Source organism: Emericellopsis atlantica, assembly GCF_019669845.1.
Source record: "Emericellopsis atlantica unplaced genomic scaffold F5Z01scaffold_5, whole genome shotgun sequence".
Classification (NCBI taxonomy): domain Eukaryota; kingdom Fungi; phylum Ascomycota; class Sordariomycetes; order Hypocreales; family Bionectriaceae; genus Emericellopsis; species Emericellopsis atlantica.
Window position 1 is genome coordinate 229,159 of NW_025764707.1, and position 27,731 is coordinate 256,889.

General features: G+C 54.6%; 11 protein-coding genes across 11 annotated transcripts; 8 read left to right on the forward strand and 3 right to left on the reverse strand.

Annotated features, from left to right (window-relative positions):
* Positions 1-345: 345 nt before the first annotated feature.
* On the reverse strand, positions 346-2,249 carry F5Z01DRAFT_447565 (uncharacterized protein). Its single transcript, XM_046259815.1, has 4 exons — positions 1,296-2,249; positions 1,118-1,244; positions 987-1,065; positions 346-931 (listed from the first exon to the last, which is right to left on the reverse strand). Exons 1-4 carry the CDS (start codon positions 1,922-1,924, stop codon positions 417-419), a joined length of 1,350 nt encoding a protein of 449 aa, XP_046120940.1. The 5' UTR covers positions 1,925-2,249; the 3' UTR covers positions 346-416.
* A 1,114-nt stretch (positions 2,250-3,363) lies between these two features.
* Positions 3,364-4,697, forward strand: F5Z01DRAFT_447026 (PITH domain-containing protein). Its single transcript, XM_046259809.1, has 3 exons — positions 3,364-3,544; positions 3,644-4,188; positions 4,242-4,697. Exons 1-3 carry the CDS (start codon positions 3,463-3,465, stop codon positions 4,581-4,583), a joined length of 969 nt encoding a protein of 322 aa, XP_046120941.1. The 5' UTR covers positions 3,364-3,462; the 3' UTR covers positions 4,584-4,697.
* Positions 4,698-6,537: 1,840 nt separating this feature from the next.
* On the forward strand, positions 6,538-8,106 carry F5Z01DRAFT_617339 (Clr5 domain-containing protein; the record flags this gene model as incomplete). The annotated part of the gene is made up of 2 exons (XM_046260971.1): positions 6,538-6,731; positions 6,807-8,106. The coding sequence occupies 2 exons, from the start codon at positions 6,538-6,540 to the stop codon at positions 8,104-8,106; spliced, it is 1,494 nt and encodes a 497-aa protein (XP_046120942.1).
* Positions 8,107-8,411: 305 nt separating this feature from the next.
* F5Z01DRAFT_446857 (uncharacterized protein) lies at positions 8,412-9,875 on the forward strand. Its single transcript, XM_046259808.1, has 4 exons — positions 8,412-8,741; positions 8,799-8,859; positions 8,918-9,491; positions 9,543-9,875. Exons 1-4 carry the CDS (start codon positions 8,717-8,719, stop codon positions 9,618-9,620), a joined length of 738 nt encoding a protein of 245 aa, XP_046120943.1. The 5' UTR covers positions 8,412-8,716; the 3' UTR covers positions 9,621-9,875.
* A 271-nt stretch (positions 9,876-10,146) lies between these two features.
* Positions 10,147-11,226, reverse strand: F5Z01DRAFT_447336 (uncharacterized protein). Its single transcript, XM_046259813.1, has 4 exons — positions 10,958-11,226; positions 10,714-10,884; positions 10,221-10,662; positions 10,147-10,170 (listed from the first exon to the last, which is right to left on the reverse strand). The coding sequence occupies exons 2-3, from the start codon at positions 10,771-10,773 to the stop codon at positions 10,327-10,329; spliced, it is 396 nt and encodes a 131-aa protein (XP_046120944.1). The 5' UTR covers positions 10,774-10,884; positions 10,958-11,226; the 3' UTR covers positions 10,147-10,170; positions 10,221-10,326.
* A 160-nt stretch (positions 11,227-11,386) lies between these two features.
* F5Z01DRAFT_633796 (60S ribosomal protein L11) lies at positions 11,387-12,018 on the forward strand (the record flags this gene model as incomplete). The annotated part of the gene is made up of 3 exons (XM_046261988.1): positions 11,387-11,531; positions 11,560-11,672; positions 11,725-12,018. 3 exons carry the CDS (start codon positions 11,387-11,389, stop codon positions 12,016-12,018), a joined length of 552 nt encoding a protein of 183 aa, XP_046120945.1.
* Positions 12,019-13,329: 1,311 nt separating this feature from the next.
* F5Z01DRAFT_447518 (P-loop containing nucleoside triphosphate hydrolase protein) lies at positions 13,330-15,348 on the forward strand. The gene is made up of 4 exons (XM_046259814.1): positions 13,330-13,561; positions 13,689-13,745; positions 13,799-14,388; positions 14,441-15,348. Exons 1-4 carry the CDS (start codon positions 13,431-13,433, stop codon positions 15,220-15,222), a joined length of 1,560 nt encoding a protein of 519 aa, XP_046120946.1. The 5' UTR covers positions 13,330-13,430; the 3' UTR covers positions 15,223-15,348.
* Positions 15,349-16,341: 993 nt separating this feature from the next.
* Positions 16,342-17,500, forward strand: F5Z01DRAFT_679757 (carbohydrate kinase; the record flags this gene model as incomplete). Its single annotated transcript, XM_046265553.1, has 4 exons — positions 16,342-16,417; positions 16,469-16,566; positions 16,614-17,315; positions 17,369-17,500. The coding sequence occupies 4 exons, from the start codon at positions 16,342-16,344 to the stop codon at positions 17,498-17,500; spliced, it is 1,008 nt and encodes a 335-aa protein (XP_046120947.1).
* A 3,903-nt stretch (positions 17,501-21,403) lies between these two features.
* F5Z01DRAFT_447689 (uncharacterized protein) lies at positions 21,404-23,356 on the forward strand. Its single transcript, XM_046259818.1, has one exon. The coding sequence runs from the start codon at positions 21,573-21,575 to the stop codon at positions 23,130-23,132; it is 1,560 nt and encodes a 519-aa protein (XP_046120948.1). The 5' UTR covers positions 21,404-21,572; the 3' UTR covers positions 23,133-23,356.
* F5Z01DRAFT_447665 (uncharacterized protein) lies at positions 23,289-25,085 on the reverse strand. The gene is made up of 2 exons (XM_046259817.1): positions 23,562-25,085; positions 23,289-23,340 (listed from the first exon to the last, which is right to left on the reverse strand). Exon 1 carries the CDS (start codon positions 24,953-24,955, stop codon positions 23,666-23,668), a length of 1,290 nt encoding a protein of 429 aa, XP_046120949.1. The 5' UTR covers positions 24,956-25,085; the 3' UTR covers positions 23,289-23,340; positions 23,562-23,665.
* A 93-nt stretch (positions 25,086-25,178) lies between these two features.
* F5Z01DRAFT_671474 (uncharacterized protein) lies at positions 25,179-26,033 on the forward strand (the record flags this gene model as incomplete). Its single annotated transcript, XM_046264701.1, has 3 exons — positions 25,179-25,368; positions 25,424-25,581; positions 25,638-26,033. The coding sequence occupies 3 exons, from the start codon at positions 25,179-25,181 to the stop codon at positions 26,031-26,033; spliced, it is 744 nt and encodes a 247-aa protein (XP_046120950.1).
* Between the last annotated feature and the right edge of the window lie 1,698 nt (positions 26,034-27,731).

Genomic DNA, 27,731 nt, shown 5'->3' on the forward strand with positions numbered 1-27,731 from the left:
TCAAATGCCGCTTGTCTCCGTAATGAGATACCCATGGATTCCTTCCATCCACGCTCGAACGCTCGGGGCTCCGCTGTATAGTCGCCAGGTCCTCGTGCTTTGCGTGCTAGTGACTATCTCGGGTGAGAGCGAGAGAGACTATAGTGTGCACTTGTCCTTGATGTCCTCTACGAGACGATCTCTGACCATGGATCAAATGAGACAGTCCGCCTGCTGGAAACCCGCACGAAAACGCCACCCTAGGCCACGGAGTGGCGTCCAAGGTCGAAGGTAACCCGTCGACCATCACCTCGTCCACCTCCTGCTGTGGCCTGGGAGCTCGGCCGACGCAGGTTTTGCGCAACAGCCCGAGATGACTCCGGAGAGCTTAAGAAGGATCGGGTAAGGTGCCAATATGTCTGTGGCCTCGGGACCTGCTAAATCTCGATATTAGCGGTGTGCTTTAGGTCTGGATGGGCAAGTATCGTGTCCAATGCCTCGCCACTGGGAATAAGCAAGCCCTGACGGCTGAACCCAGTTTGACGACGGAATTCCGCATAGTCTGTTTGCATTCGTGAAATCCAGGGATATGCTCTCAGCTTCTCCATGAATGCATCCCGGTGAAGCTGAAAGAACAGCGTCGCATCCAGTACCGCCACCATGGCAATCCGCATGGGTTCCATGATGACTTGGTTCTCTTGACTGTATATCAGGTCAAGCGCATCGAGAAGGTGAGTCTCGTTTAAAGGTAGCGCCGTCGTTGATACTCCATTGTTATTCAGGTGCAATCCGCTCAGGTCTTCGCAGAGATCTTTCGCAGTAGCGTCCACAATACCCAATATTGGAGGTATCATGCCCTTGGTTCGGAAGTAGAGGGCGGCGCAATAGCACAAGACACATCGCGGCAGATGGCTTACGTCGAAGGGCTTCGCTTCCAGTAGCCCCTCTACCTCTGCAGCGATAAGTTAACATGGGTCACCCGAGGCCACAAGCTTTGCAGTACTGACTTTGCATGTACATGAATCTGATGCAGTACCCGAGAGTCTCCGGCGCACACTCAAACGAAATTTTGATGAGGTCTTCGCCCTGAAGTGGTCACGTCAGTTTGTTTCTGTAGTTGCTGCACTGAGCTAGTTACCTTTTGGAGTTTCGGTAGGTTGTCTTTGAACCAGTCAGACTCTCTGACCAAGATGTTGCGATGAACTTTCCAGGACCAGTTGCCGGCGCACACGAGCACATCAGCACCTATCGGATTCGCGAAAAGACTTCTCTATTGTCAATGCCATGGCCAGTTTCGAGTACGCGCCATAACTCACTTTGACTCGGCGCGCGAAGCTGCTGCTATCAAAGCTGAGCGCGAAGCCTCCGAGCTCGTAGACGGGGATCGCGTCGATCTGTTGATTTCCTCCAATGACACAGGCTCTGCTGTTGTAGTTTGCGACAACGTTGGACTGCGTGAGTGATGTCGCAGGATGTCGGTCGGAGACCTTGACGTGGACCTTGGAGCGTTTGGGCACTCTGGGACATTGGCAGTACCTTCTGGACTGCCACTGGCTACGCTCGGTTCACCCTTCTCCGACCTTTTTTTTGAGGTTGCTGGTCGACTCCTCTTCCGGGATGCGGACGGCAATGGTGACTCTTCTTCCAGATGAGCTGGGATTGGCTGTGACGGTTCAACTTTCGCGCCCAACTTTAGACCTTGCAACCATGGGTTGATACGTGGTATCGGGGCGGGCTGTAGTCTAGACATCCGCGACGATTCCAAGATGGACAACGGTTCGGACCTTGCCGCGTTCCGTGACCTGGAAGGCTGGCGTCTCTGGGGCGCCTTGGGGTCTCCATTGTTTGACGAGCTTGCTCTGGAAGGCTCGCGCTTCTGCGGCGCCTTCGCGTCTCCGTTGTTTGACGAGCTTGCCCTGGATGCCGCGTGTCGTCCAGGAGGCATCGTTCTTTGACTGCAGATGTTCGTGGTAGTTGCGCCTCAATATGACCCGGCAATGATGCTCGAGACTACAGGCCCACTCAAGCACCGCGCAGAAATAAAGGGAAGAGCCAGGAAAGCGAGGTCGGTTTCAGGAGCTTGTCATAACGGCATGACGGTAAGAAAGATATAGAGTGTTGATCCGGAGCCCCGGGATTGTTGGTTTGCTTTCTCTCACAACAGCCTCAGGTTGGCGTGCGTTGGCGCCTGAAGTCGTCGGGTCGTGTAACGTGAACGGACTCGGGACTAAAGTAGGCGATAATACAAGATAGGACGCTGCTCATAAAAGCTGACAAGGTCGGATATCATATGTGATGTTCCCTTTGTATGAGATTATGGGTAGTGGAATGGTTGATGATTGAATTTCCCAGTTGTAGGCTGCACTTTGTCCAGTTAACTGAGGCGGCAGCTCGGCAGGAGGCATTGACGGAAGTGTTGTTCAACCCGCCACCTGCTATTAGTGCTAAAGAGGGCATGCAAGGTACCTACTACATACCTCACCTTGCCAAACATGTGAATGCTGCAATGGTAATCGACGCCAGCCACTTCACCTGCTCAGATAGTACGATACCTTGTGTATCAGCCTCGCGGCAACTTCACCCGACTGTTGTTTGACCTGGCTTCAGCCTCGTCTCTCTATGATAAGTCTCCTATTCTGGCCCGGATATGGCATTCTGGTCTTGCCATATACTTATCTTCCGGCTCGATGGTGGTCAGCCAGTCACAATTTCCTAATTCTGTAGGTCCCGTGGAGGTTTTGGCGTAGGTTGTCAGGCCGCAACCCTTGCGGCACCTTCCCCCAAGATGAGAAAAGCCGCAATAGCATGGAGATTGCTGCAAGAAAGGGCGGTGGCGGAACTTGAGTGCCAGGCTGGTCCTTCCTGATGTAGGCCATTCCGCCGTTGACCAACTGGAGTGCACCGATTGAGTCCAGCCGCCAGGCAGCAGGCAGCCTACAGCTATCGTCAACGTTCGCTGGGTACTCCGTATAAGTACATGTAATTATGATAGTAGCCGACTGGAGGCTGGCCTTGAAGGCTGGTGGTTGAAGGTGGGTTATCCGGACCCCGGAGCGCCGCCCACGATCTAATTAGGACTCGGAGCGGCGGGGCCTGTTACTTTACGTACTTACTTAGGTCGCATGTTGGACCCATCGCAAGTCGAACTGAATGCGATATCCGCAATGCATATTCTTAAAGCTTCCATTACTTTAAGGACTACTTCTGCGTATTACTTCAAGCTACTAAAACCTCGTCCTGCCTCAACCTGTTTGAAAAATGGAGGAGTAACAAATCAAGCTTAATTTTTGAGCGAGAGAGTACGGGCTGCAATGATGTCAGCCCCAGTACAGCGATACTACCCGGCTAATCGATAAGGCACCTTACCTCACCTTAGTAAGCAGGTGTCTGCCCCGCACTCGCGCCAGTCGCGAGCTGCATCTTTTGGCAGTTGCAGATCGTTTGCTCGTGGAACATTTGCTCCAGTCAAGGTACTCCGTCACAATGGCACAGGGACCAACAGAGATCACCTCGTCGCAGCAGTTCAAGGACTTGCTCCGAAGCTCAACGCTTGTCGTTGCTGACTGTGAGTGAGGAAACCACCAGGCGCCCCTCAGCTTCCCGCTCGCCCAGGAGGAGCATCGTCGAAAGCCGGTTTGGAATGGATGGCTGACGCTCAATCTAGTCTATGCCGACTGGTGCGCCCCATGCAAGCAGATTGCGCCCGTTTACGAATCTCTCGCCAAATCGCTCTCCCGTCCTGGCGCCCTCGCCTTTGCCAAGGTCAATACCGAGAACAACAGCGACATCTCCGCCCAATACCATGTGACCGCTTTGCCAACATTCCTCGTCTTCCGGGGTGGCAAGGTCGAAGATACGGTCCAAGGGGCAGACCCGACTAAGTTGAAGAACATTGTACAGAAGCTGCTCTCGGAAGTTGAGTCCATGGGGGAGGCCAGTGGCAGTGGTGGCAGTGGCAGTGGTGGCCAATGGCTTGGTGCCGATGTACCTCGAGGCTACAGGGAGATTACAGATGAGGTCGAGGTCAGGAATTGCGAGATTCTCAACGCGGACGAAGATGCTGGTACGGTGAAGACTCTGTTCGAGACCCAGAAGCCCACTGGCTTCGAAAAGGCGAGCACGTCGAGGGACTATGTGCAGAGCGGCGCCGATGACCAGCTTCTGCTCTACATCCCCTTCCAGTCCACCGTCAAACTCCACACATTACAAGTACGTCGACCGCGACTGGTTTGCTTGGCATGCGTTTCTGATATACATTTTAGATCACGTCGCTACCTGCAGAAGGCGACGACGCCCCGGCCCGGCCTGGCGTCGTGCGCCTATTCATCAACCGACCGCAGAACATGGATTTCAGCGAGGCCGACGATTCGGAACCAACACAGGCTATCGAGCTTGGCCCGAATGACTGGAACGCCAATGGCACTGCCAACATTCCTTTGCGGTTTGTCAAGTTCCAAAAGACCAACACAGTCATCGTCTACGTGCAGAGAGGCGATGGGGAGGCCGAGACCGTGCGCGTAGACAGGCTCAGATTGATCGGAGAGGCTGGGGCCAAGCGGGAGATGGGCAAGCTCCAGAAGATCGGCGACGAGCCTGGCGAATAGGGGGCACAGCTGTGTTCGTGCGCTTGTCCCTCATTGCACTGTTTTACGGATACGAGTTTGCAGGCCATTAGACATGATAGATGCCATTATTACGCCGTAATGATTATGGTGGGCACCCGATAATAATAATAGACGCCGCAAGTATATGACGACGGCGAACACGGTGCCACGGAGTAGCCGTATGTATTACCCCGATTATTTCAGGGGCATGGCGTAACTAGTGCACGGATGGCTCGCAGTAGGCAGGAAAATTTACGGCCACATGGCGTACTATTGACCTGGCATTTTTCAGCTTGGGGAACGAAGCCGACTTGCTCTCCCCGTCGGCATTCAAGTTGGAGTCGATGCGGCAATGCGGCTCGCCTCGATGCGACGGTGCGACTCGCAAGCCACCATGACTTCACACGACGATCAGGCATCAACTCTAGCGGATCTACATTGCTTTAACCCAAAGGGAGTCTGTCTCATGAGGACGTGCCGTGACGACAGGGGACCTTTTGATACGGATGGGCCATGTTGTCCGAGCCCGCTATTCAAGACGAAGCGCGTTCAGTCGCTCAACGGCCATGGGTCAACGCGGTGCAGGCAGTAAATACTTAAGTACCTTAGGTATTATTAGTACTAAGGTCGAGCAAGTTGCGGAACCGCCTCAGTGACTGCCAAGTGCCAAGCGGACCAAGAACAATGGCGCAGACAGAGTAGCCATGCGCGACAAAAAAATTCTCTATCCGTACGTACTCAGATAGGCGGATCCGAAGTCTCAGCATCAACTGACAACAACTAACTGATTAGTGCGCCAATACAAGTCGAATGTGCCGATCAGGGGATTTAATAGATTACTCATACTCTGTACAGGGCTGCACCCTGCGCGGGGCCGCCACTGCACTGCCTACTAGCACGAACTACGAGGCTACCAAGCCCCATCATACAAGTTCGGTCCGACAAGTCTACGGGATGGACGACTGGAGACACCCACGTAAGGCTGGGTCAGGCTGCGATGTATTCGTAATGTTCGGTGTCTTGTTGTTGTTAGGACACCGCTCGACGGCACTCGTGGGGTGATGATCTCCATGTCCAGTCCCCTGGAGAGCTGCGAACCAAGGCCCGGGACTGGCAGACTGGGGTCCCAGTACAGTTTTCGCTAATATTACCCACCAGCGCCCAATTATCACCCGACGACGACCGTTCTAGGCCAGATCGTCGCGAAATAGGGTTTGGGACTATGGTGGCTGTGCAGCTAGGGGAGCAAGCTAGTACACTCCGTCGACGGCACCAACTCTACCAAGTACCACGTTGGCGCGTTCCGCACAACGACGTCCAGTCCTACAGCCTCCGAGGTCCCTTCACTTTTCCGCCGCCCTGCTTGCGCCTGGGAGCCCGCCCCAACGACCTCAGGCGGTTTCCACTTTCCGCCCCTTCGGGCCTCATGGCACAGTACATAGAGGCGGCCATCCACTTGCCGCTCCGGGTGGCTTCCCCGCTCCTCTGATTGGGCTGTTGTCTCGAAACGCGAGGAACTTGACTACCCAATCACCCGGGCCTCTGTTTCAACGGTGAATCTCAAACTAACGGTCTTCGCCGACGCATGAAGGGTCGCTCGAGATCCAGAAATGGCACAGCGGCCGTGTAAAGTATAACTGCGGGCTTTGACCCTGGTTCCGCATATGGGCTCCAAGGTTGCTTGTGCGTGACCTCCAATCATGCTTGGGCACTCGCAGAGTCCTCTCTGCAAGGTTCCTATTGTACATATATTTCCTTCGAGCGACCATGATAGCAGCACTGACATCGCCTGAAGATTGCTCTGATGATCAGCTGGTTCTCGTGCGGACCGTACGAGGTAGCTCTACCCGTCCGCCGCACACCTGCACAAGGATACCGTTAGGGGCGTTGGCATATCGTCCAGAGGTCCAAGAGCCAGGTGCCGTGGGAGATGGGAGATACAAGCCAGCCCGCCATGTCGCTCCCCGTTCTGGCACCTCGCCTGGCAGGCGTCACGCCGCCGGTCGTCGAAAAGCCGAGTTCCAAGGAACACACCGAGGCCGAATGGGAAGCCAAGCGGGAACTGATCCAGAAACTGTATATCCAGGACAACCGCAAGTTGAGCGAGACCATGGCCATTCTCGAGTCCAAACACGGCTTTGCTGCCACGTGGGTCTACCCTCCTCTCGAAAAAGGGGTGCGTATTGCTGTGCCAATGGACATGTCGACTGATGGAGCATAAAGGGAACAAATGTACAAAAAGCGCCTCAAGAAATGGAACATTAGGAAGCGAACCTATCGAAAGTCTACGCCCATCAATTCTTCACTGAATACCTCAGTGTCCACCCCGGAATCCTTTGCGGAGCAGTCAACCGACCAAGATGACGCTGGCGTCGAGGAGGTCGTTCGCACCCCTGACCGGACCAAGCAAAACACCGCGCTCTCTCTCCCGCTCCAGGTCTCTCGGCAGGGCCCCTACACGGGACTCGAGATAGTCCTGGGCAACGTGTGGAGCTGGAGCCAAGCCAAACTGGAAAACCACGGACTCTCGTCGGACCCCATGTCGGACTATCTGGCCAACCCAAACCAGCCCCCCATACAGGACAGCCGGACCATGTACCGCACCTTTGAGCTTGTCTTTGATCTTTGGAAGCACGAGCGAGGTGACCTGGCCGGCATGGCCGCGCGCAAGGGGTTCTACGTCCTCGAATATGTCCTGACCGATGACCATCCCGACCTCGTCTGGCACATGCTTGACACCATCTATGACATGGTAGACAGGGGCCACATTCAACTTCTAAGCATGTTTTTGGAGCACGCGACAGTGCTAGCGCACCGGCAGCTTCCCACGCAGCATCCCCTCCTGCAGATTCTGGTGCAGCTACGGCAGTGCGATTACTCCACTGACCAAGGGCGACAGTACATACGCCATCTCTTACACCAAGCATGGCTGCGCAACGTACACATACTCGGCGAGCAGGTCGGGTCGCTCGCGCCTCAGCACCTCTGGCTGTATGAGCAGCTGATCTGGGACGGTCGGACGCAGCTACGGAAGGACAGTGATTTGAAGCAACGGCGCGAGCTACTGACAGCCGCGCTTCGGAACCTCAGCAATATATACCAGGCCACTGGCGACGTTCCCACAGCCAACTGCCTGCGTGTCGAAGCACTGACGCTCGAGTTTACACAGATGGACTTGGGCGACAAGCCTCAAGCCGAGCAGCTCGCACTCCAGCTCCTCAGTCACACCGAAGGGGCTGGCTCCGACCCGAGACTCAACGCACGCTTCCACGCCTATGCACGCAAGATGCTCGCTCGCGTACACCAGGATCGGTCCGACTGGGACGTTGCCGAACAGAATCTGAAGCATGCTATCATGAGCCGCGAGACAGCCCATGGAGCTAGCAACAACTTGAGAGTCGTCAGGGATATGTGGGTGCTGGCCGACCACTACAAACGGACTGGGCGAAATATCGAAGCAAGAAACGTCGCCGAGGACGCCATCAACAGGGCCAAGGACTATTTAGAGGATTTGCCAGGATAAAATTTTCCAGGGCTGGCGAGTAGAGGGGGAGCCCAGAACAACAAACTTAATCATGGGAAGGTCTAATGCGACCTCGACGGGGCATTATAGGAGTTGGGGTTTGGAATTTGCGTTCGCGCACAAGATATCCCTCTGGTCACTGGGATCACCGGTCATATGATACATGGGCATAGCGATTGTGGGTGTCATCTACATAACCCACGCATGGAGGAAGTGTTCTGGACATTGGTGTACACACACATCCCATGGGCATTTGTAACTCAAGCAAGCAAGAGAAGACTCACATAGACATATATTTAATCATAATCTCAAGCTTTTTTGAGTAATGTCGCATTTTCTGTGTATGTCAATTGCAACAGTCATCAAATCAGCTCAAGTGTCGTCTTGGGTTTGGGTGTAGGGTGTGCAGGATGTCAAGTGAGAGCACGCGAAGAGGACAGGTGGCGCACCATTTCCCTGCTGCCGCACCGCCACACATGACGTTCCTCGTCCCGACGTCATGGCAGTCTTCACTGTCACAAGTAACGGTAATCCAAAGCAGATCTAATTCATCTTGGTTCGCAAGGCTTGCTCATCAACGCACCCTCATTTCCCATAAGCCAGAACGAACATGTCGGGACCACCGCCTAATTATTGTGAGTTGCCAAGACCGCCATGCGAGGAACGTGAGGCGCTTACACAGTGACAACTAGACGCAATCCTAGAAGTATCGGATACTGCAACCACAGAGCAGATTCGCAATGCATATAAAAAGTGTGTCCTGTCGCAGCAAACATGCCATTAATGTGCACATACTGATCAAGGAACCTAGAGCGGCACTGAAGACGCATCCCGATAGGGTCGCGTCAGAATCCCCAGACCGTGCAGAGCGCACGCGCAAGTTCCAGCTCGTCAACGACGCCTACTACACTCTCTCAGACCCCACGCGCCGCCGTGACTACGATGCGCAGCGCAAGCTGTTCGGTGGCGCACCATCAACCGAACCCGGCCGCAGCTCAGACGACCCGTTCGGCGACCCAGACGAAGAGATCCCTGGCGCATTCCCTGGCGGCGCGGCCGGGGCTGGTGGCAGTTTCCCGTCATGGGCGTGGAACTTCTTCAAGAACCAGAGCGGCGGTGGCGCCGCGGATGCCGAGGATAGGCAGCGCACCGAGGATGCGCAGTTTGAGGATGTCTTTGAGGAGATGATGCGCGACGAGGGCATGGCGGAGGATGGCTCGAACAGGCCGACCAGCAGGTTCTGGAGCATGATTGGCGGCGCAAGCGGCGGCGCCTTGGGCTTCATCGTCGCCAACGTACCCGGCGCAGTGGCGGGTGCAGTCGCCGGCAACAGGCTCGGCGCTGTGAGAGACGCCAAGGGCAAGAGCGTCTACTCGGTTTTCCAGGTAAATATCAACGTGCAGTGTGCCGACAGTACCTAACGCTGTGGTGAACAGGAATTACCGCAAGGTGACAGGGCGAGGCTGCTGAGCCAGCTTGCCGCCAGGGTATTCAGTCACGCTGTCGGAGTGTAAGCGACGCAGTGATGAGGCGTAGGTAGAGTCAGTCAATCCGTTCAAGTCGTTAAATTCGTAGATAGTCAGATAAGATATCCCAGTAATGCGTCAATCCCGGGTGCACCACACTGCGCCCATGCCGATCTCATAACGATACTTATACAATAGCAATGTCACATTGAAGCTTTACGACTTCACACCCAGACGCAACAGCGCCCCTGAGGATGTCGGGTCTTTTGCGATTCAGTCAACACTTATATGAAGATTGAGTTGTCAAAGGAAAACACGTACATTTCTCTTCTTGACCAATGGTGGTCGATCTCGTGATTATCCTCAAATTGATGTCCTGGCTATCCAGTCGAAAACAGCTGCCTGCCGTTTGTCTACCCGAAACAATATTCACCATGTGCGCCATAAAAGAATCATCGTCGAGGGGGAGGGTTGAACCCAGGAGGCCCGCCGCCAGGGTTGAAGCCTGGGGGAGCACCAGGGAAGCCACCAGGGAAGCCGCCGGGAGGGCCACCCGCAGGAGGGAAGCCACCGGCGCCGGGGAAGCCAGGAGGCGGTCCTGCATCTCGTTAGTTGGATGTTTGTTATCGCAAGAGGGAATAGTCGTACCACCGCGTCCGGCACCAGGGAAACCGGGGGGAGCGCCAGGAAAGCCGGGGAAGCCAGGAGGCGCACCAGGGCCAACACCAGCAGCAGGACCCTAAGAAACAGTCAGTCAAATATACCATGAAAACCGGTAGACCAAGCGTACGGCTAGAGATGGAGGAGCAGCACCACGGCCAGCGGGCTTCGCGACTCCAGGACCAGCACTCAACGTAGAGCCGATGCCAGCTGGCCCGGATTTGTTCAGCCTCGCGCTGGGATCCGCTGGGGGCGGCGATTCGACGGACAGAGAGATGATGTGGGCACCGCGGACAATGGTCAAGCCCAATGTCCTCTTCTCTTCAGATTCGACGGTTTGCGTGCCGCTTTGGCCAGGAGCCGCGGGCTTGTTCTGTCGTCGTTTGATGCGGCGGAATTCCTCGGTATCCGCCAGTACAAGGTTCATATGCTGTTTTCTGTTGTCAGCTCGTGTCTAAATCCGGACCAGATTCACGCATACCTTATCGAAGGCCAGCATTTGGCCGGTCATGGCGCGACCATCATTCAACGTGACGCGCATGCGCCAGTTGATCTGCAGACTCTACGTCAGCATGCGACTCGGTAATTGGGGGGTACAGCGTGTCGTTCGATCGGGTGAGGTCGTTGAAGGGACGGTACGTACATAGCCAGCCTATATGATCAATATCGCGTCAGTAAAGCTTCCAACCACAAGTCCAGACGGGGCGGTCTGCGAGGAAACGTACCATCTTTCCCTGCTTGTTTGACATGGTGACTGATTTTTAGAACGAATTGCTTGCGCAACGTTCGTGGTATGCAAAAAATTGAGCTTTGGCCACAGATGCTGTTACGCGACTGCGACGTTGACCTTCCAAGTGCTGGGAGGTCGAGGATGAGGTCCGACTGAGAATTTGCGGAGCCTGACCGGAAAGGCTGAAAGATCGAGGTACATCCGCGATGTACCTCCAGAAGCCACTAAGCTAAAATGGGACAGAGCGTATGGCCCACATTTCCCTCGCACACCGGCGAGGGCAGAGAAACCCTCGAATTTTCGGCTGCCTCACAAAATCTACCAAACCTCCGCATCCCCAATTCCGCCATTGCGACAACCCATCCGACAACCCATCCGACAACCACCTCGACAACCACCACCGTCGTCGACCAATACCGCAGCCATGGCCTCCGAGAAGACGCAGAACCCCATGAAGGAGTTGAAGATCCAGAAGCTGGTTCTCAACATCTCCGTTGGTGAGTCTGGTGACAGACTTACTCGTGCCGCCAAGGTGCTCGAGCAGCTGTCTGGTCAGACTCCTGTCTACAGTATGTGCTACAACCTATCGCTTTCGAGGTGAATTTCCGGTTCTGACAGCAATTCAAGGCAAGGCCCGCTACACTGTCCGTACCTTCGGTATCCGCCGTAACGAAAAGATCTCTGTCCACGTCACTGTCCGAGGCCCCAAGGTAAACCGCACCGATTGTTCGATATCCATGGCAGGATCCTAACACTCGATAGGCCGAGGAGATTCTCGAGCGTGGCCTCAAGGTCAAGGAGTACGAGCTCCGCAAGCGTAACTTCTCCGAGACGGGCAACTTTGGCTTCGGTATCAGCGAGCACATCGATCTCGGCATCAAGTACGACCCCTCCATCGGTATCTACGGCATGGACTTCTACTGCTGCATGACCCGCCCTGGTGAGCGCGTCACCCGCCGCCGCCGCATGAAGTCGACCATTGGCGCCAGCCACCGCATCAAGCGCGACGAGACTGTCAAGTGGTTCAAGCAGCGCTTCGACGGCATTGTCCGATAGACGGGGCAATGGGTCTTTCTGCTGGTTTCTGTCTTAGCTTCACTCGGAATGGTTTACGAAACGGAGTACTTGGGAACAAAAGGGAATTCACGGACATGTATTTCCGCTGCACTTTGCATTTGCTCCGACTGGAATAGAGTCGAGCACGGCCTCAGAGACCGACCGGCGTCATGCCGGCTTTCGTATATCATGAATGTGATGCACGTCACCTACCGCCCCAGCGCATTTCCATGTTGCTCTCCCTACCTTGCGAATTGATATGGCGTGGTGACGGGACACCTTGGTCGCGCAACTTCTTAGGTTGTGTCGTAGCCTACGTGCTGACTGAGCCTGGCATCGTCGATGTTCAGCGGATTGACCGGAACGTAGATGGTGCAAGCGTCCGTTGTATGCTCATGCTGCAGAATATTCGACGACAGCACGATATTGCAAAGCACAAGGCGACGTGGCTGTAGATGAACAGCTGGCTCGTTCAGCGCATGCAAGCTCGCAGTTCATATGGTGGTCACAGCTTCCCTACAGGCCGCCTCATCTTCAATGGCACGCTACGTGTCTCACGGTATTATCCGGTGCAATCAAGGTTCTGAAGCCACATCGAGTATTTAGATTATTGAGAAATACTCAATTACACTGAGAAGATTGTCGTAGCATGATGCGCATTCATCGCGGTGAAGAGATCTTTCCTCAATGGCGGCTGGTCAATGCGTGCTGAGACCATGCGATGTCTGCCGGGCCAACGCGCATGCATGATGGCAGCCGTGATGCCTAAGGCTCCCCAGATGGAAATTGTCTGGTGGAGGTCAGCGGATGCGAAGGCCAGCCGCGCAGTGGCAGAGGAGCCATTCGGGATCGGGATTTCCAGGGCAAAACCGCGCACGCAGCGGCGATTGGATCAGCCGAGCTCCGCCCCGCTTTTCCTCTCCCTCAGACTCTGCTCCGTCTCCAGTGGCTCTTCTCTGCAAAAACTCCCCCGAATCTTGCTCTTCAGCAAAGGCAACACCACGAGCCTCAATCTCCCCTCTCCCCAATTGCACGTCCGCTGCAATTGCTCTCTTCTCGTCTCCCATCCTCACATATCTCCTCTAATATGTTCCGCAACGCCCTCCGCCAGTCCTCGCGCGCTGTCGGCGCTGCCTCTGCCGCTGGCAGGGTCGCTGCGGTAAGTCTCCTCACTACGCCTCACCCAACACACCGACGAGCACCCAACGCCATCGACAACACCCTGCGATCATCGTGCATCCATCTGGGATCAATTCGGTCGGCTCAATTGAGTTCCAAATAAGCGATTCTGAGCTTTTTTGGAGCTCTCTGAGCAATCGCGCTGCTTCTCTCTCCATCGCAAGGCTGGACTTCGGCTAACATCGTTTTTCCCCCAGGTCCGAAATGCCGCACCCGCCCTGAACGGCGCTGCCATGCAGACCCGCGCCTACGCTGCCGACGCCAAGGCCTCGCCGACTGAGGTTTCTTCCATTCTCGAGCAGAGGATCCGTGGTGTTCAGGAGGAGTCTGGTCTTGCCGAGACCGGCCGTGTCCTGTCTGTCGGGTATGTGGAAATTGTGCAAGGTGGCCTCCGAATGCGACACTGCGACGACAGTTTATACTTGACGCGCGATGCAACGCTTTCGCATGGCCGCTATTTTTCACAGGATGAATGGCTAACGGAGGTTCAGTGATGGTATTGCCCGTGTGCACGGTATGGCCAACGTCCAGGCCGAGGAGCTTGTCGAGTGAGTACAACCTCGAACAACAACGCACACATCCGTGTCTAACGATCTATCAGGTTCGCCTCCGGCGTCAAGGGCATGTGCATGAACCTCGAGGCCGGCCAGGTCGGTGTCGTCCTGTTCGGTTCTGACCGTCTCGTCCGCGAGGGTGAGACCGTCAAGCGTACCGGTGAAATTGTCGATGTTCCTGTCGGCCCCGAGATGCTTGGCCGCGTTGTCGATGCTCTGGGTAACCCCATTGACGGCAAGGGCCCCATCAAGACCACCGAGAAGCGCCGTTCGCAGCTCAAGGCTCCCGGTATCCTGCCTCGCCAGTCCGTCAACCAGCCCGTGCAGACTGGTCTCAAGTCTGTCGACGCCATGGTGCCCATTGGCCGTGGTCAGCGTGAGCTGATCATTGGTGACCGTCAGACTGGTAAGACTGCCGTCGCTCTCGACGCCATGCTCAACCAGAAGCGTTGGAACGACACCAACGACGAGACCAAGAAGCTGTACTGCGTCTACGTTGCCGTTGGCCAGAAGCGTTCCACCGTCGCCCAGCTCGTCAAGACTCTTGAGGAGAACGATGCGATGAAGTACTCCATCATCGTCGCCGCTACTGCCTCCGAGGCCGCCCCTCTCCAGTACCTCGCCCCCTTCACCGGTGGTAAGTGAAGACTACTCCGCACTCAATAACTCATGTACTAATAGCCTAAAAGCTTCAATTGGTGAATGGTTCCGCGACAACGGAAAGCACTCCCTGGTCATCTACGATGATCTTTCCAAGCAGGCGGTTGCATACCGTCAAATGTCGCTGCTCCTCCGCCGCCCCCCCGGTCGTGAGGCCTACCCTGGAGACGTTTTCTACCTCCACTCTCGTCTCCTGGAGCGTGCAGCCAAGATGAACAAGACCCACGGCGGTGGTTCCATGACTGCCCTGCCCATCATTGAGACCCAGGGTGGTGATGTGTCTGCCTACATTCCCACCAACGTTATTTCCATCACCGACGGCCAGATCTTCTTGGAGGCTGAGCTCTTCTACAAGGGTATCCGCCCCGCCATCAACGTCGGTCTCTCTGTGTCGCGTGTCGGCTCTGCCGCTCAGCTCAAGGCCATGAAGCAGGTTGCTGGTTCGCTCAAGCTCTTCTTGGCTCAGTACCGTGAGGTCGCTGCCTTCGCCCAGTTCGGTTCCGATCTGGATGCCTCGACCAAGCAGACCCTCAACCGTGGTGAGCGTCTGACTGAGCTCCTCAAGCAGAAGCAGTACTCCCCCATGGCTGTCAACGAGATGGTTCCCCTCATCTACGCTGGTGTCAACGGTCACCTCGACACCGTCCCTGTCAACAAGATCCTCCAGTGGGAGTCTGACTTCATTGCCCACCTCAAGACCAACGAGTCTGAGCTCCTCTCCACCATCGACAAGGAGGGTGCCCTCAGCAAGGACCTCGAGGCTAAGCTCAAGGACACCGTCGTTTCGTTCACCAAGAGCTTCCTCGGTTAAGCGCTATACGACGAGTGGGCATGGGCTCGTGCAGGTGAATAGATGCTGTGGTGGGGGCTACTGAGAAAGAGAAGCTGGAAAGCTGGTGGCTATACCAATAACTGTTGTGTCGTTTTAGTTCCTCTAGAGGCGGAGGGAGCGAACGACAGGTGATGCAAGGAGATATCGCCAGTCGTACCACCATTGTAAATTAGAGCTCAGAACTCAATTGAAGCCCTCGATTTCCTTTGTTGTTTAACTATAATTTGTCTATGTCCCTTTGGCTGTGCCGTCTCTGGGTGTCTGTTAACCTCCACTCTCGCCAACTTTTTATCCAGGGCAAATGTCGTGGGCGCCAATATCCGAACATACCTCTCAACCAATATATAATACTTTTCGTCGCCTCTCCTGATGAATTCTACGATTTCTCTATGTCCGCTAGCTATGCTATCTACCTAGTGTCTATTAACCTCTACCCTCGCCGACTATTTATCCAGGGCAAATGTCGTAGGCCCCAATATCCGAATAGGCCTACTGAACAATATACTCAATCGTTTTCCTTGCCTCTTCTAATAAATTTAACGGTGTCACAAGGATTGACCAATAGACTGACATAAGTATTGATTCCCGCTACTCCTTTATAATAGTCGATGCGAACTCAAAACTACCCTACTAATCGAATAGAGATGTGAGTGAATACATGATATCTAGTCCCCCCTTTTTGTCTCGACATATTCCAGTCGTTAATGTTCACCTGCAGACTTGTTCTAATATCTATAGCTAATACTGCTCGTTTATTATAGTCGAGGAGAACTTGGCAATCGGTATGAGGTAGTGAAGACGGAGTTCGGCGTTCGTGCTATCCACAATCTTGAGGTGACATCATGTCCATGTCAACATTGCATCCTCGGCGACTATCTGAATACTCCCTGCTTAATTTTGCCTTGTCTAAACAGCTTTACATTAGCAGGCCACTTACGAAACGTTTCATACAACAGTCCATACGACCACAGCCAATTGCAGCCATTGGTCGGGAATCCAGACCTAACACAGCATTGCGTGCCTTCATCTTCCCAACAACCGAACCATCTTGCCGCAAGGCATCAAACCATGGGTAGCTCTCCGACATCTGGGCCCGAGATGTCATCCGCAACGAAGAATGTCCTCGCCAAGGTCCAGCGCATGGTGCCGCCAATGCTTGAGAAATTCCATAAAGGTTGGGATTGACTCCTCTCTGTCGAAGATGCGTGCTCTAACCCTTGGATAGGTCAGCTCGGACGAGTGGCAGTGATCGGTGGCAGTGAGGATTACACAGGCGCCCCCTACTTCTCAGCCATGGCCAGCGCAAGGCTAGGCTGTGACATGGTAAGGCACTGACTTGCTTTTCCGAGAGCTCGACTGACGAAGCGAAGTCCCATCTTATTTGCACCCCAGGAGCTGGAGCCGTCATCAAGACCTATTCCCCTAATCTCATGGTTCACCCACTCATGCGCCAAAGCCCGTCTCCTCATCTGTCAGATTCCACCCCCAAAGCGGACACCGATCCTAAGAAGATCGCTGCTGGAATTATTGATATGCTTCCAAGGCTGCACGTTCTTGTAATCGGACCTGGACTGGGACGTGATCCCCTCATGCAAGATACTGTTGCCCAAGTCATTCGCGCCGCCCGGGACAAGGAGATGCCCATCGTCTTGGATGCCGACGCTCTACTGGTCGTTCAAAAGAGCCCCGAGCTAGTCAAAGGCTACAAGTCGGCAATATTGACGCCCAATGTTGTGGAGTTTGGCAGGCTATGCGAGTCCTTGGGCGTCAAGGCGAGCGAAGAGAAAGAGACAGGCAAAGTCGAAGCATTGTGTAAGGCGCTCGGGGGCGTGACAATCATCGAGAAGGGCGGGAAAGACTTCATTTCGAATGGCACAACGACTCTTGTGGATGATTTGAAGGGCGGGAAGAAGAGGAGTGGTGGTCAGGGCGACACGCTCACTGGATCCATTGCCACATTTCTGGGCTGGAGGAAGGCGTACCTTGACGGACTGTGGGATATTGGTGAGGACAAGATCAGCGCCGATGAGCTGATTGGCCTGGCTGCTTTTGGCGGCAGTGCCATCACGAGAGTAAGTTCTAAGAGCATCCAACTGTTAACCACGCGACTGACACAATGGAACAGGAGTGCTCCCGACTGGCTTTTGCTAAAAAGGGGCGAAGCTTGCAGGCCAGCGATCTGACGGAAGAGGTTCACAACGCTTTCCTCAACTTGTTCGGAGAGGTTGACGGTGATGAGAGCGGCTCGAAGTTGTAGCGAGCGTAACATTGCGCTATTCAACTTTACATCGGCGCGGTAGGCAATAGAAGGGGGGCAATATACATGTAATCCTCCAGCAAATTGAGAGACACATATATACAAGAATAGACTCATGCTCCTACACTATCGTGACTGGAAATAATGATGGGGACATGGCGGTAGACGCGAGAGGAAGCGCACATATTCCAGCATTATAACTGACGTGACTGCAGCGTTGAGGAGTATTGGATGAATTTATGGCCATATAGCAAGACACCTTGAAATCTATGCGGCCAGCGAATCTTCTATGTGGGCGATTTGATATACTGCATGTAGGTATAGAGATGAGCTTCTGAAGCACTGGCCACGGTCTGGAACGAGGCGGTATCCAAACTGATACAAGCATAATACAAGCATAGAGATGGTGCAGAACGGCAGAAGCAAGCCATTTAATGCTTGTCTTGAACTTACAACCCTGCTCATCAAGCTGGTGTCAGCGTCTGCATGTGGTGTGCCTACGTGAAGTGACCTGTTGCTGCCGGATCATGCGTCAAAATAGACTTGCTAGCCACAAGCCCACAATAGAGTCAACATTGCACGGAGAAAGAAGTCTTGCCATTGAATTAGCCGAGAAAACTTTTGTGTTTCGCCGGACTATGCAACTTTTGACCGCAAATGCATGATGCTTCTGCACGTTGCCGGTAGATAGGCAGGGAGAATAATGTCCGTAAAACGGGCCCTGCATTTCGTCGCCGATGATCCCTTGCGATCCGAACCGAGAGAACTCATCAGCACCACTAAACAAATATGAGTGGCCAATGGAACACCAATAATTATAGCACATTGGTAGTCACGGACGCTGAGCATAGGATCGCCGAGTCTCTCATGAAGCGTTCGGTGGGCTTTAAGTAGCACCTGTACCATACATCTGATCGTAGATGCCACAGAACCACCTCCAGTCTCCAAAACCGCCACGGGACACACAGGCCACAGTTGTGTGCGGTTCTAATACCATGATCTTTTCCTAAGCTCTCCAGGCGCCTGCTGTTGGTCCACCTGTGGACATGACCAGACGCCTAGATTGCCATTGGCTTGGTACATGTCCTACTACGTAGAGCGAGCCGCAAAAGCTCAATATGCCGCAAGACGTTCTCGAGCCTCGTCGGCGTGCAGTTTCTCTGTTGGCCAGAGACCCAATAAGCTGAGGACCTGAGACCCTGCATGAGATCGTACGGCAAGGAACCGAGCTGGGGCGCAAACGCGGAAAATTTTTAGCAATCAGAAACTAGTGAACCAGAGAAGAGGCGCCTTCGCCATGGAGTCGGTTGTGAAACGCTCGAAAGAGCAGGCCAATGGAGACTTGACGCTGGAGTATCCGTAACTCCCCGTTGCTCAGCTCTTCGTCGATATTTCCGGCTGCAAACTTCCGCGAGACACTGTGGGTCGTGCTATGCATACACAGACAGCTGGTACAGTAATGAATACGAGGGGATGTTTGAGATCGCTTCATTGGGGAGCTCTTGCTAAACCGTCAGCAGTCAGTCTGGCACAGGGCCAGCGACCAGGCAACATTTGAGTAGTACTTAGATATGCTGGTTTGATACCTGCAGTACCTAGGCATAACTGGCACACTCCTCAGTGAGAAAGAAGGCCTAATTATGTATGCGATGAGTTTCATACTACAAGAGGTCCAAAGTGGCGCAAATCGATGATGTTCATGGCAAGTTGAATCGAGAAAACAGAGATGATCGCAGGGCCATGGAGAACAAATGGTGGAATCGGTTCGACAACACTGCAGCGTGGCTTGCGGCATGTGCAGTCGGATGGAGTTTGTGGCTGATGCTGTGTCAGTGATGTGGATGAGAAGTTGAGATGACTGGAGTTGGAAGCTGCTCGCTCGACTGACGTTAGTTAGAGCAGAGAGGGTTGGCGTCCGTGCGCCGGCAAGGGTGGTCAGCGTCCGGAATCGCTCCCTGGCCTAGAGTGGACTCGCAGCAGACTGGACTCTAATAACAGAAGCGAAGAACTGGCTTCAACTCTTCGTTCTGCCAGACGACAAACAACTCCCAACCCCGATTATGAGCATCCTTGGGTCTTTATGCAGAGGGCAGCAGAAAATGACGAGTGTGACTAACGAGTACAGTCGATTTCGATAAGATCGATTGATGAAAGCAGACCCTGTGAGCGTCATGGCTTGGTGTTGCTTTTCATGCTATGCACCTGGCGATAGCGTCGCTCTATGCAGGCGGGCAGTTTGGGCGGAGGCTCAAGCGCAGGGTTTGAGCTAGGAAGAACTGCTACGAGTACGTGCTGGCATCAATCCGTTCGCGTACATGGAACATTGGGATGTCTGATTATGCGCGAAAAGCTCATTAGCTTGTTGGCGGATAATCTACGTTAGCCAGAACCACAGTCAGTCATAAGACGGGATGTGGAACAAAACAATCGCGATGGGGCCGGACCGCGCCACTAATTAGCAGCAACTGCTCCTGAGGCTGGGCACTCTCAGTCACGGATATGGCTTCTAGGGAGGGACTGGGCTCTGGAACGGTATAATAGAGCATCCTCCCAGCTCAAAGTAACGTGATGCCGTCCTTGCCCATGAAGGAAGCTAAGGACCAAGGCAAGGCAGCTTCCGTTCCCCGCATTTGGTGCCATGATAGCAGCCGAGTTTGGCTGAGACGTGGCAATCGCTGCATGTCAGATCCTCGATCCATGCAAATGACCACTTGTTGAGCGCTGCGAATTGTGTGAACGCTTGGTGGTGCTCACGAACCTGCTCAAGCTCATCCTCCAGTATGCTCTTACCCCACATCCACTTCGGCCAAGGTTCCTCTCCTCACCTCTCCTCTCCTCTTCTCACCTTGGCCTCGCTGGGCTGGGGCAATGCTCGGTGGGTGGCGTGGTCAAGTACCTCGCCCTTGCCTTGGCTGTCGGTTTATCCGTGACGCAGTTGTGGTGCCCGTCCCTACGACTTCAGCAGTGTCTCGTGATGGTTGGCTGCCTGCCAGCCTGCCCCAGTCATTGCTTTTCGCGGCGAGGGACGAGACCTGGAAGACCTGCCAGTGACTCAAGGGACTGGAGGGGCTGCATCGTTGTCTCACGCTTAGACAACTGCGCCATGACTTGGACACGAAGGCATCATCAAGTGTTAAGTCGACCAAGCGGGCCTGGAGTTGCCGCCCGTGCAGCTCCCGTCCCTCCAACAACTCCGTCTATATGTAGGAAAGTAGGTACTTTGTTGTTTAGTTGCCAATTCATTGGTGTGTCTGCCCTTCCTGCTAGTTCTGACACCCTGCGCGCGCCGGCCTGCCCCGTCGATCCCGAGTTCGCTGGGTGTGTCTCGCAGTCTTATTAAACCCTCCCTTTCCTCGCCTCGTGCCCATTTCACTGCTGTTTGCCTCCTGCTCCTGAGGAAAATCTACCGAACAGGGTCCCTGAACGCGCGAAAGATCAACCTAGACGACTCACATTGAAATTATATGTTGTTCTGGTAAGATTGCGTCCCTCCACATCTACACTTACACACAGATGACACTGCACCTCACCTGCCTCCGTCCCATTTATCGTACCTGCCTCCCCATTCTCACTCATGCCTTCTCCTCTTTGACCGCTTGCAAAGCTTCGCTCGTTTTCTTCAGGTCTCTTCCGTTTCTTGTGCCCATCACGCTCCCAAATCTTGAACGCATCGTCGACCCTGCCACTTCGCAGTCCTCACTTATATCACTGATACCAGAAGGCGATCCGGTGACTCACAACGCCACAGACTTGCCCTGCTTCATAAGATATCGACCAGCTGTTGAACCAAACGCCTCGAACTGTGCAGATACAGTTTACCAGACTCTTCGAACCAATTGATTGCCACCAACTTACGCAGTTGACTCGCTATTCGACTTGCGAAGGCCACGGCACACGCAGCGACAGTGTCAGGCGATCCCCTCAAAACGAAAGCAGCATCTCTCATGATATAAAGAAGGACCACTGCGAGTTAACTGTATTGCGGAGCCATCGTACTAGCACCAAATCTCGAGCCGGAACAAAGGCCCTGTGCCAACTGTGACCTCCCAGTCTCCAAATACGTCTAAACACCATGGCCAACGGTCTCGACAGACTCGAGAAGTTTTTCTCCAAAAGGAAAGCCTCCATTACACCCAGTGAAGCCTCCACTGCGCCTTCGAGCACGCCAAGTAGCCCAACCCAGCCGGCCCTCGAACCCTCGTTCCCTTCTCCGTCATTCATTCGACCCAAGACGTCTCGCATGGCGGCTCGAGAAGAAGTTACCCATAAGCAGACCGGTCCCAAGCCTTCACGAACGCCGAATGGTTTCTCACCCGTTCGGAAACCCTCAGCAAACAGCAGCCGTTCCGGATGTACTGCCACCTCGCGGCGAGCAAGGGCTTCGCGCGTGCGCTCCTCATCTCTCGGCAGTATCCAGCATGAGCAGCTGCTTTCAGTTCTGGGAGCGCTCGACGACCCGAAATCACTGATCCATGAACAATTCCAAGGCCCAAGCTGGTCTGACTTTTCCTTGAATCCTTTGAGCAAACCGTCTCGTTCCAATGAGAGCAGACCAACTTCCCCTCTGCACATCAGCATTCCTCCAATCTCCCGTCTTGACACACCACCTTCATCCGACCCCGAAGATAGCCCACTGGCTCAGCATCACCCGAAGACCAAGAGACGATCCCGGGCCATACCTTGGGTAAGCCCACTAACCCCTGACGCTTCGCCGGAACTTGGACCAGTGGCAGAATGGCAGCTCGACGATCAGCCAACCTTGGATATTCGCGACGAGAGCCTGTGCAGGGATATACAGAAGCAGCTTGACCAGCCCTTTGGCAAACCGGAGGTGGGGTGTTTCCTCGCCCAACCAGACTCTCGATGCTCTGCCAAGTCCGATTGGGACGACGTGCTGTCACCAGCCGCCAGCACACCTTCGCTCGCTTTGAGCGAACCAACTTTCAACGACTTCATGCAGCTCGACGACGTGACTGTCGCAGAGTCCGTGTGTGGCGACGATCTGACGAGGCAACATGCTTCAGCATTTTCGTGCGGCCCCTTACTTACACTGGAACCACCTTCGGTGAACGCAACGGCAACCGCTGCGGCTCACCAGGCAGCTCGTATTGCCAGCAAATTCGACTTTGACATGCTCTACCTCGTCAACCTGTGGCCTGAACAAGGCTCATCACGCCATGGGTCAGAATCAGCCATGACTGGGCGCATTCTTGCTGCCTATGGGCTGCACAATGTCCCTTCCCCTTTCCAGATCTCGGAGAAAGTACACAGCGGTATTCTCCGTGCCGACGGATGGCTTGAGCATAGGGACGACCAGCCAAGCGACGGCGAGTTCGCACGGGCTTATGCGTGTGCATTTTACCCGGGTCGTTACGAGGAATCGTCCACAGCCCGCTGTGCGTCCATTGACGACCAAGATACTATCGACAGAGGGCTGGTGTTCGCCGCCTATCGCAAGCCCCGAGCCGACGCGAAGGTTCGTGACTCGGACACGGAGGAGCTCGAGCGCCTCCGATGTGAAGTTGAGACAATGGTGGATGTTGTCATTGACATCCACGTTGCTCACCAGCTGAGGCAACCACCCCTCATGACCGCCTATTGTCTCAATTCTGGGCCGATGCCCTCGAGCTAGTGGGAGGCCCTTCAGATGTACCGGCAGATGTCCAACGATCCTTGGAATCTTTCCCCTCGCTTTCTTTCCTTTCCTATTTTTTATCATTACAATCTTCGAGATACCTCTAGGGTGGCTAAATTCGAATTCGTATATAGGCTTTGATTGGCATGCCGTTTTGGAAGGGACATGGTGTATTGTATTGCTTCGGAGTGGCTCATCGCAGGGTCTGCAACATCAGGTGTCAGCGGTGTGGGAGTTTCAGCTCGTTTGAGAAATGTCCTTTGTTGGGAACACAATTTCCTTGGTGTGGCCATGGATGCAATGTGGAACGGCCTGGGTTGGGTCAATGAACGGAATCAGAGGCCACAGACTATTGTTAGCACTAATAGCTGGGTAGCTATGTTCGAATATTCCCAATAATAATGAGATACAGATGTTATGGCATACCGTTACGCTCCTCCCTGTGCGATGCATGACGCCTCACGGCAGGTGCATGAGGAGGTACATTGCGCAAGCAGTACTTTTTCGTGGACCTAACATGTTCATCCATCTCAGTCAAAGGGGATTCTCCGCAGTGACTGCCCCTGGCCTCTCTTCTTCATCTCTTGTGCCGCTGCAATGCTGCTTGGCACCTTGATCCCACAGCAATCGCCCCAGCCTGTCCCATCACCGTGCTTAGTGTGGTCATGCTCATGCTGCGTCACCTCGGCGGCGTCCTCGCCTGCGCCCGCCTCCTCGTCCGTGCCCATGTTCTCCGCTGCCGGGATCAAGCTGCCAAACAAGAAGTGCTGCATCACGGGCAATTTGCCCAGTACCTCGGCCACGAACATGCGCCGCATGCCCCCGTCAATCTTGGACCACGACCGGGAGCTCGAAATGTCGTCTAGCATGGGACTGTGCCACCGCAGGCCCTTGACTGTCTTTGTCGAGTTGACAAAGGATACTTGGTTAAGATATAGAAACTCCTCGCCGTGCTCCTCGAGCATGAGATCCTGATGGATAGCCCGAGGCGTGATATATGGATGGTGCAGTAGCTGCGATGCCCCGAATAAGAAGGGGAGGAACTGGTAGTCGTCGAGACCCCACACGCCATGCGACCCCGCTGGCTCGAGGTAGTACGAGAGCTGGACGATGCGCATGAGCGCGAGGTAGCGGGGGAAGACGCGTAGCGCGAGGGGCTTAAAGTCGGTCGAGGGCTCGATGAGATGGAGCTGGTACAGACACAGCAGCCACATGAAGAAGTTAAGCTCATGGCCGGAGCCGTAGTCGATTCGATTCTTGTTCCCAAACGAGTGATCTAGGTATGTCGATGCCTCCTCGATCGCGGCGTCGCTCGAGACGCCAATCTGTCTGTGCCAACGCGGCGAGGCGTCGCGGGCGAGGTCGAGGAAGCCGCGGAACGCCTTGTTGCCGAACCTCGAGCCGCCTTGCTCGTCGGGGGGTGATTTCAATACAAAGGTTTCGGCCTCGTCGAGGATAGACAAGATGGACTTGACGGTGGGCGTCAAGTCGGCATCTTTAACGGCTGAGCACGGGGTGTCCACTACGGCGTCTGCGATGCCAAAGATCCACGCTTGTATGAGCTCGGCGGTCTGCGATGACTGGAATAGCTCGTGGTCATGCGGGGAGAGGATGCGCCGCGAGGGCGTCTTGAACTCCCATGACGCTGGGGTGGGAGAGCTGGTGCCAGCAGGCGGTGCTGGTAGGGCGGGCGTGGATGGGTAAGGTGTGGGATTCGCAAGTGTTTGGCGGCGACGGCGGGGTTCGAGCTTGGGAATGCGGTCCTTGAGATTCGGAATAGAAGCGGCAGAGGCGTGTTGTGTGGTAGACGAGGGCATCATATTTGTGGTGGAGGAAGATTGTTGCGTTGATGTATGAAGGGTCCAAGTTGGAGAATGACGAAAGGGAATGTAATCATCAATTAAGGGGTCCCTGATGGCGCTGATGTTGAGGCTAGTGGCACGGTGGGGCAGCCGCTTGAACTTTGAAGTCTGTTCAGTCACTGATCATTATCACCAACCCTTATACCGTCTTCATCAACATTCACAATTCACAATACACACAATGTCCCCTTCAGCGCTTCCGGCTGCAGAGCTTTCCAACCTCCCCAAGTCCGACGGTTCGGCGACTTTTTCATATCAAGGATACACGGTTACTACCGCCGTCAATGGGCCGGTGGAAGCACAGCGAAGAGACGAGCATGCATTCGAGGCGCTGGTCGATGTGAACGTACGACCTGCCGCTGGAGTAGGAGGTATGGTCTTCTCAAGTTACGGTTTCTGCAGGACAAGCGGCTGATGAGTTACCAGGAACCGCGGAGCGACAGCTTGAATCGATACTTCAGTCTGCGCTACGACAGCTCATACCCGTCAGGAATTTTCCACGATGCATGATCCAAGTGACCCTGCAAATAGTCGGCACGCCCGAGAATGCATATGAAAACTCCAAGATCACACAACCACAGATGGTGAGCCTCAGCATGGACATTCCGAAAGTGAGAGCAATCGTACTGACGACTGGCAGAACTTGACGATCATCCCAGCTCTTCTGCACACGTCCATCCTAGGCCTCTTGACAGCAGCTATACCGTTGAAGACCATCGCCACAGCCACCGTGCTCGCGATACCGTCCGAGTCGGACCAGATTGTCGTTGACCCAAGTGCGGTGCAGGCTGCCAAGGCCAAGTCACTGCACGTAGTGGGCTTCACGAGTGGCGAAGACCTGCTGCTGTCAGAGAGCGAGGGCGCCTTCACGCCAGAGGAATGGGCCAAGATTCTCGAGACTGGCGAGCGTATATGCTGCCAGTCCGCAGGCGAGGACGTTGCCATGGAGGGTGGGGAGACGGAGGGGACCAGCATACGGGACTTTATCAGATCGGTGATGGAAACGAAAATTGCAAAGGACCTGCAATGGAAGTGAGAGCGTCTCTCTCACACACAGAATGGCTATTACGGTTTCTGTATCACCTGACGCGTACCTCCATCTCCGCTGGGCTGGATCTCTTCGCCGCCACGCTGAGTCTGTTGCTCAGCCTGGTACCTCTCTTTGTTTGTCCCTCAAACATCTACTCCGTGACTCTGTGTTTCGTTCCCCCTGGGTCCATCGACACACGGCATGGAGTGTGGCACATGAGGAAGGCGACCACCATCTCAAGAAGCATCCAAGGATGTCGAAGACAGGTCCTACTACGTACAGTTCAGGAAGACGAGAGTGTCGGGGTGGAATCCATTAGTGACAAGTACGTGGATGACCACAGACGGAGAGGTCAGCTGTCTACTCCGTACTAGACTAGCATTCAAGGAAGATCAGGACAAGCAGTTCTCCCCTAGCGTCAGCCCACTTCGAGCGCTACCCCGAGCTGTCTTTGACCCTGAACTCTGGAGACAGGACCTGCGCCTGAGCTTGTTTTGCCGAAATGTGAATCTTGCTGGTAGAGTCGTGGCAGGGTTTGGTACGTCCCATTTCAATGATCCGACCTCCTGACTACCGACGACCGTACAAGTTGTGCCTGAAACACCAAGGCCATGAAACCACGTGTTGAGGGACTGGTCGTTCAATTGCCAGACCTTATCGAAGCCGGATCCTATTGCTGTTCACCGCGGTCAACATGATGCATCAGCAGCCCCGCCTCTCTAACATGGCCAGTTTGAGCGAGCACCCCCTTCTCCTACTATCGACCAGGCCTGCTACAGCTTGGCAGTCACAGCAGAACGACGCCAGCAGGCCGGCCATGGCTGCACGCGCGGCGTCTAGACCGTGTAGATTATGCTGACCCCTACCGATACCTAGCAGAGCAGCAGCGCAAGTCGAGACAAGTCTTGCCTGGGACGATCCACCTCATCCTAGCTTACCGCCATCTTCAATGGCATTGCCAGAATGCTGATACAGTTGAAGTGGCGCGACGATCGAGCGAGGCACGGGCCGCGACAGTTTGCATTCATAATAAATAGAGCTTGGAGGAACTGCATGAGCTGGAGTCAAATGGGCCTCGCTAGTTGACACTCATCGACACTCTCTTTACGCTGAGCTCTGGATAGCTCGCGGCAAACCTGCTCTTGTTATTTCCCTTGCAAGTCCGAAGAAAGCGCTGGTTCGCTATTACTCTGTGCTGGTCCGCTCGTTATTATTAGCCACGACTCGGCTGCAAGTCAGATAACATAATTACCCATCGACAAGCCAGTATCCGTACGCTCAAGTTGATTGCCCGACCATCATCACTGCGCTAACGTTTCCTGGAAAGAACACGGGCACACGCCATTCCAGGACAGTCCAGTCGTTGACCTCGGAGATAACGCAAGCCGGCCATCCAAAGGGCCTTTGAATCCGCGACCTCGTCATAGAACAGGCTCAGCACTTGCTCGAGTCGCGGTCATCGGACTCGACGGACGAAGAGGACAAATTTCGAATCTTGAGCGGACGGAATCCGAAACGACATCGAGAGCCAGACACTCCCGTCGCCCAACATGGATGATATCAACTTGGACACTGTGACTGCTGCCTGCCGGACGCCACGCATTCCAGCGCCTACAGCGGCCAAGGACCACCCCAAGGCGCTGCTGGCGGCGGCCGCGGCAGCACCCCAGCCCCTGTACCCAGCGCACCCACCACCACTGGCAG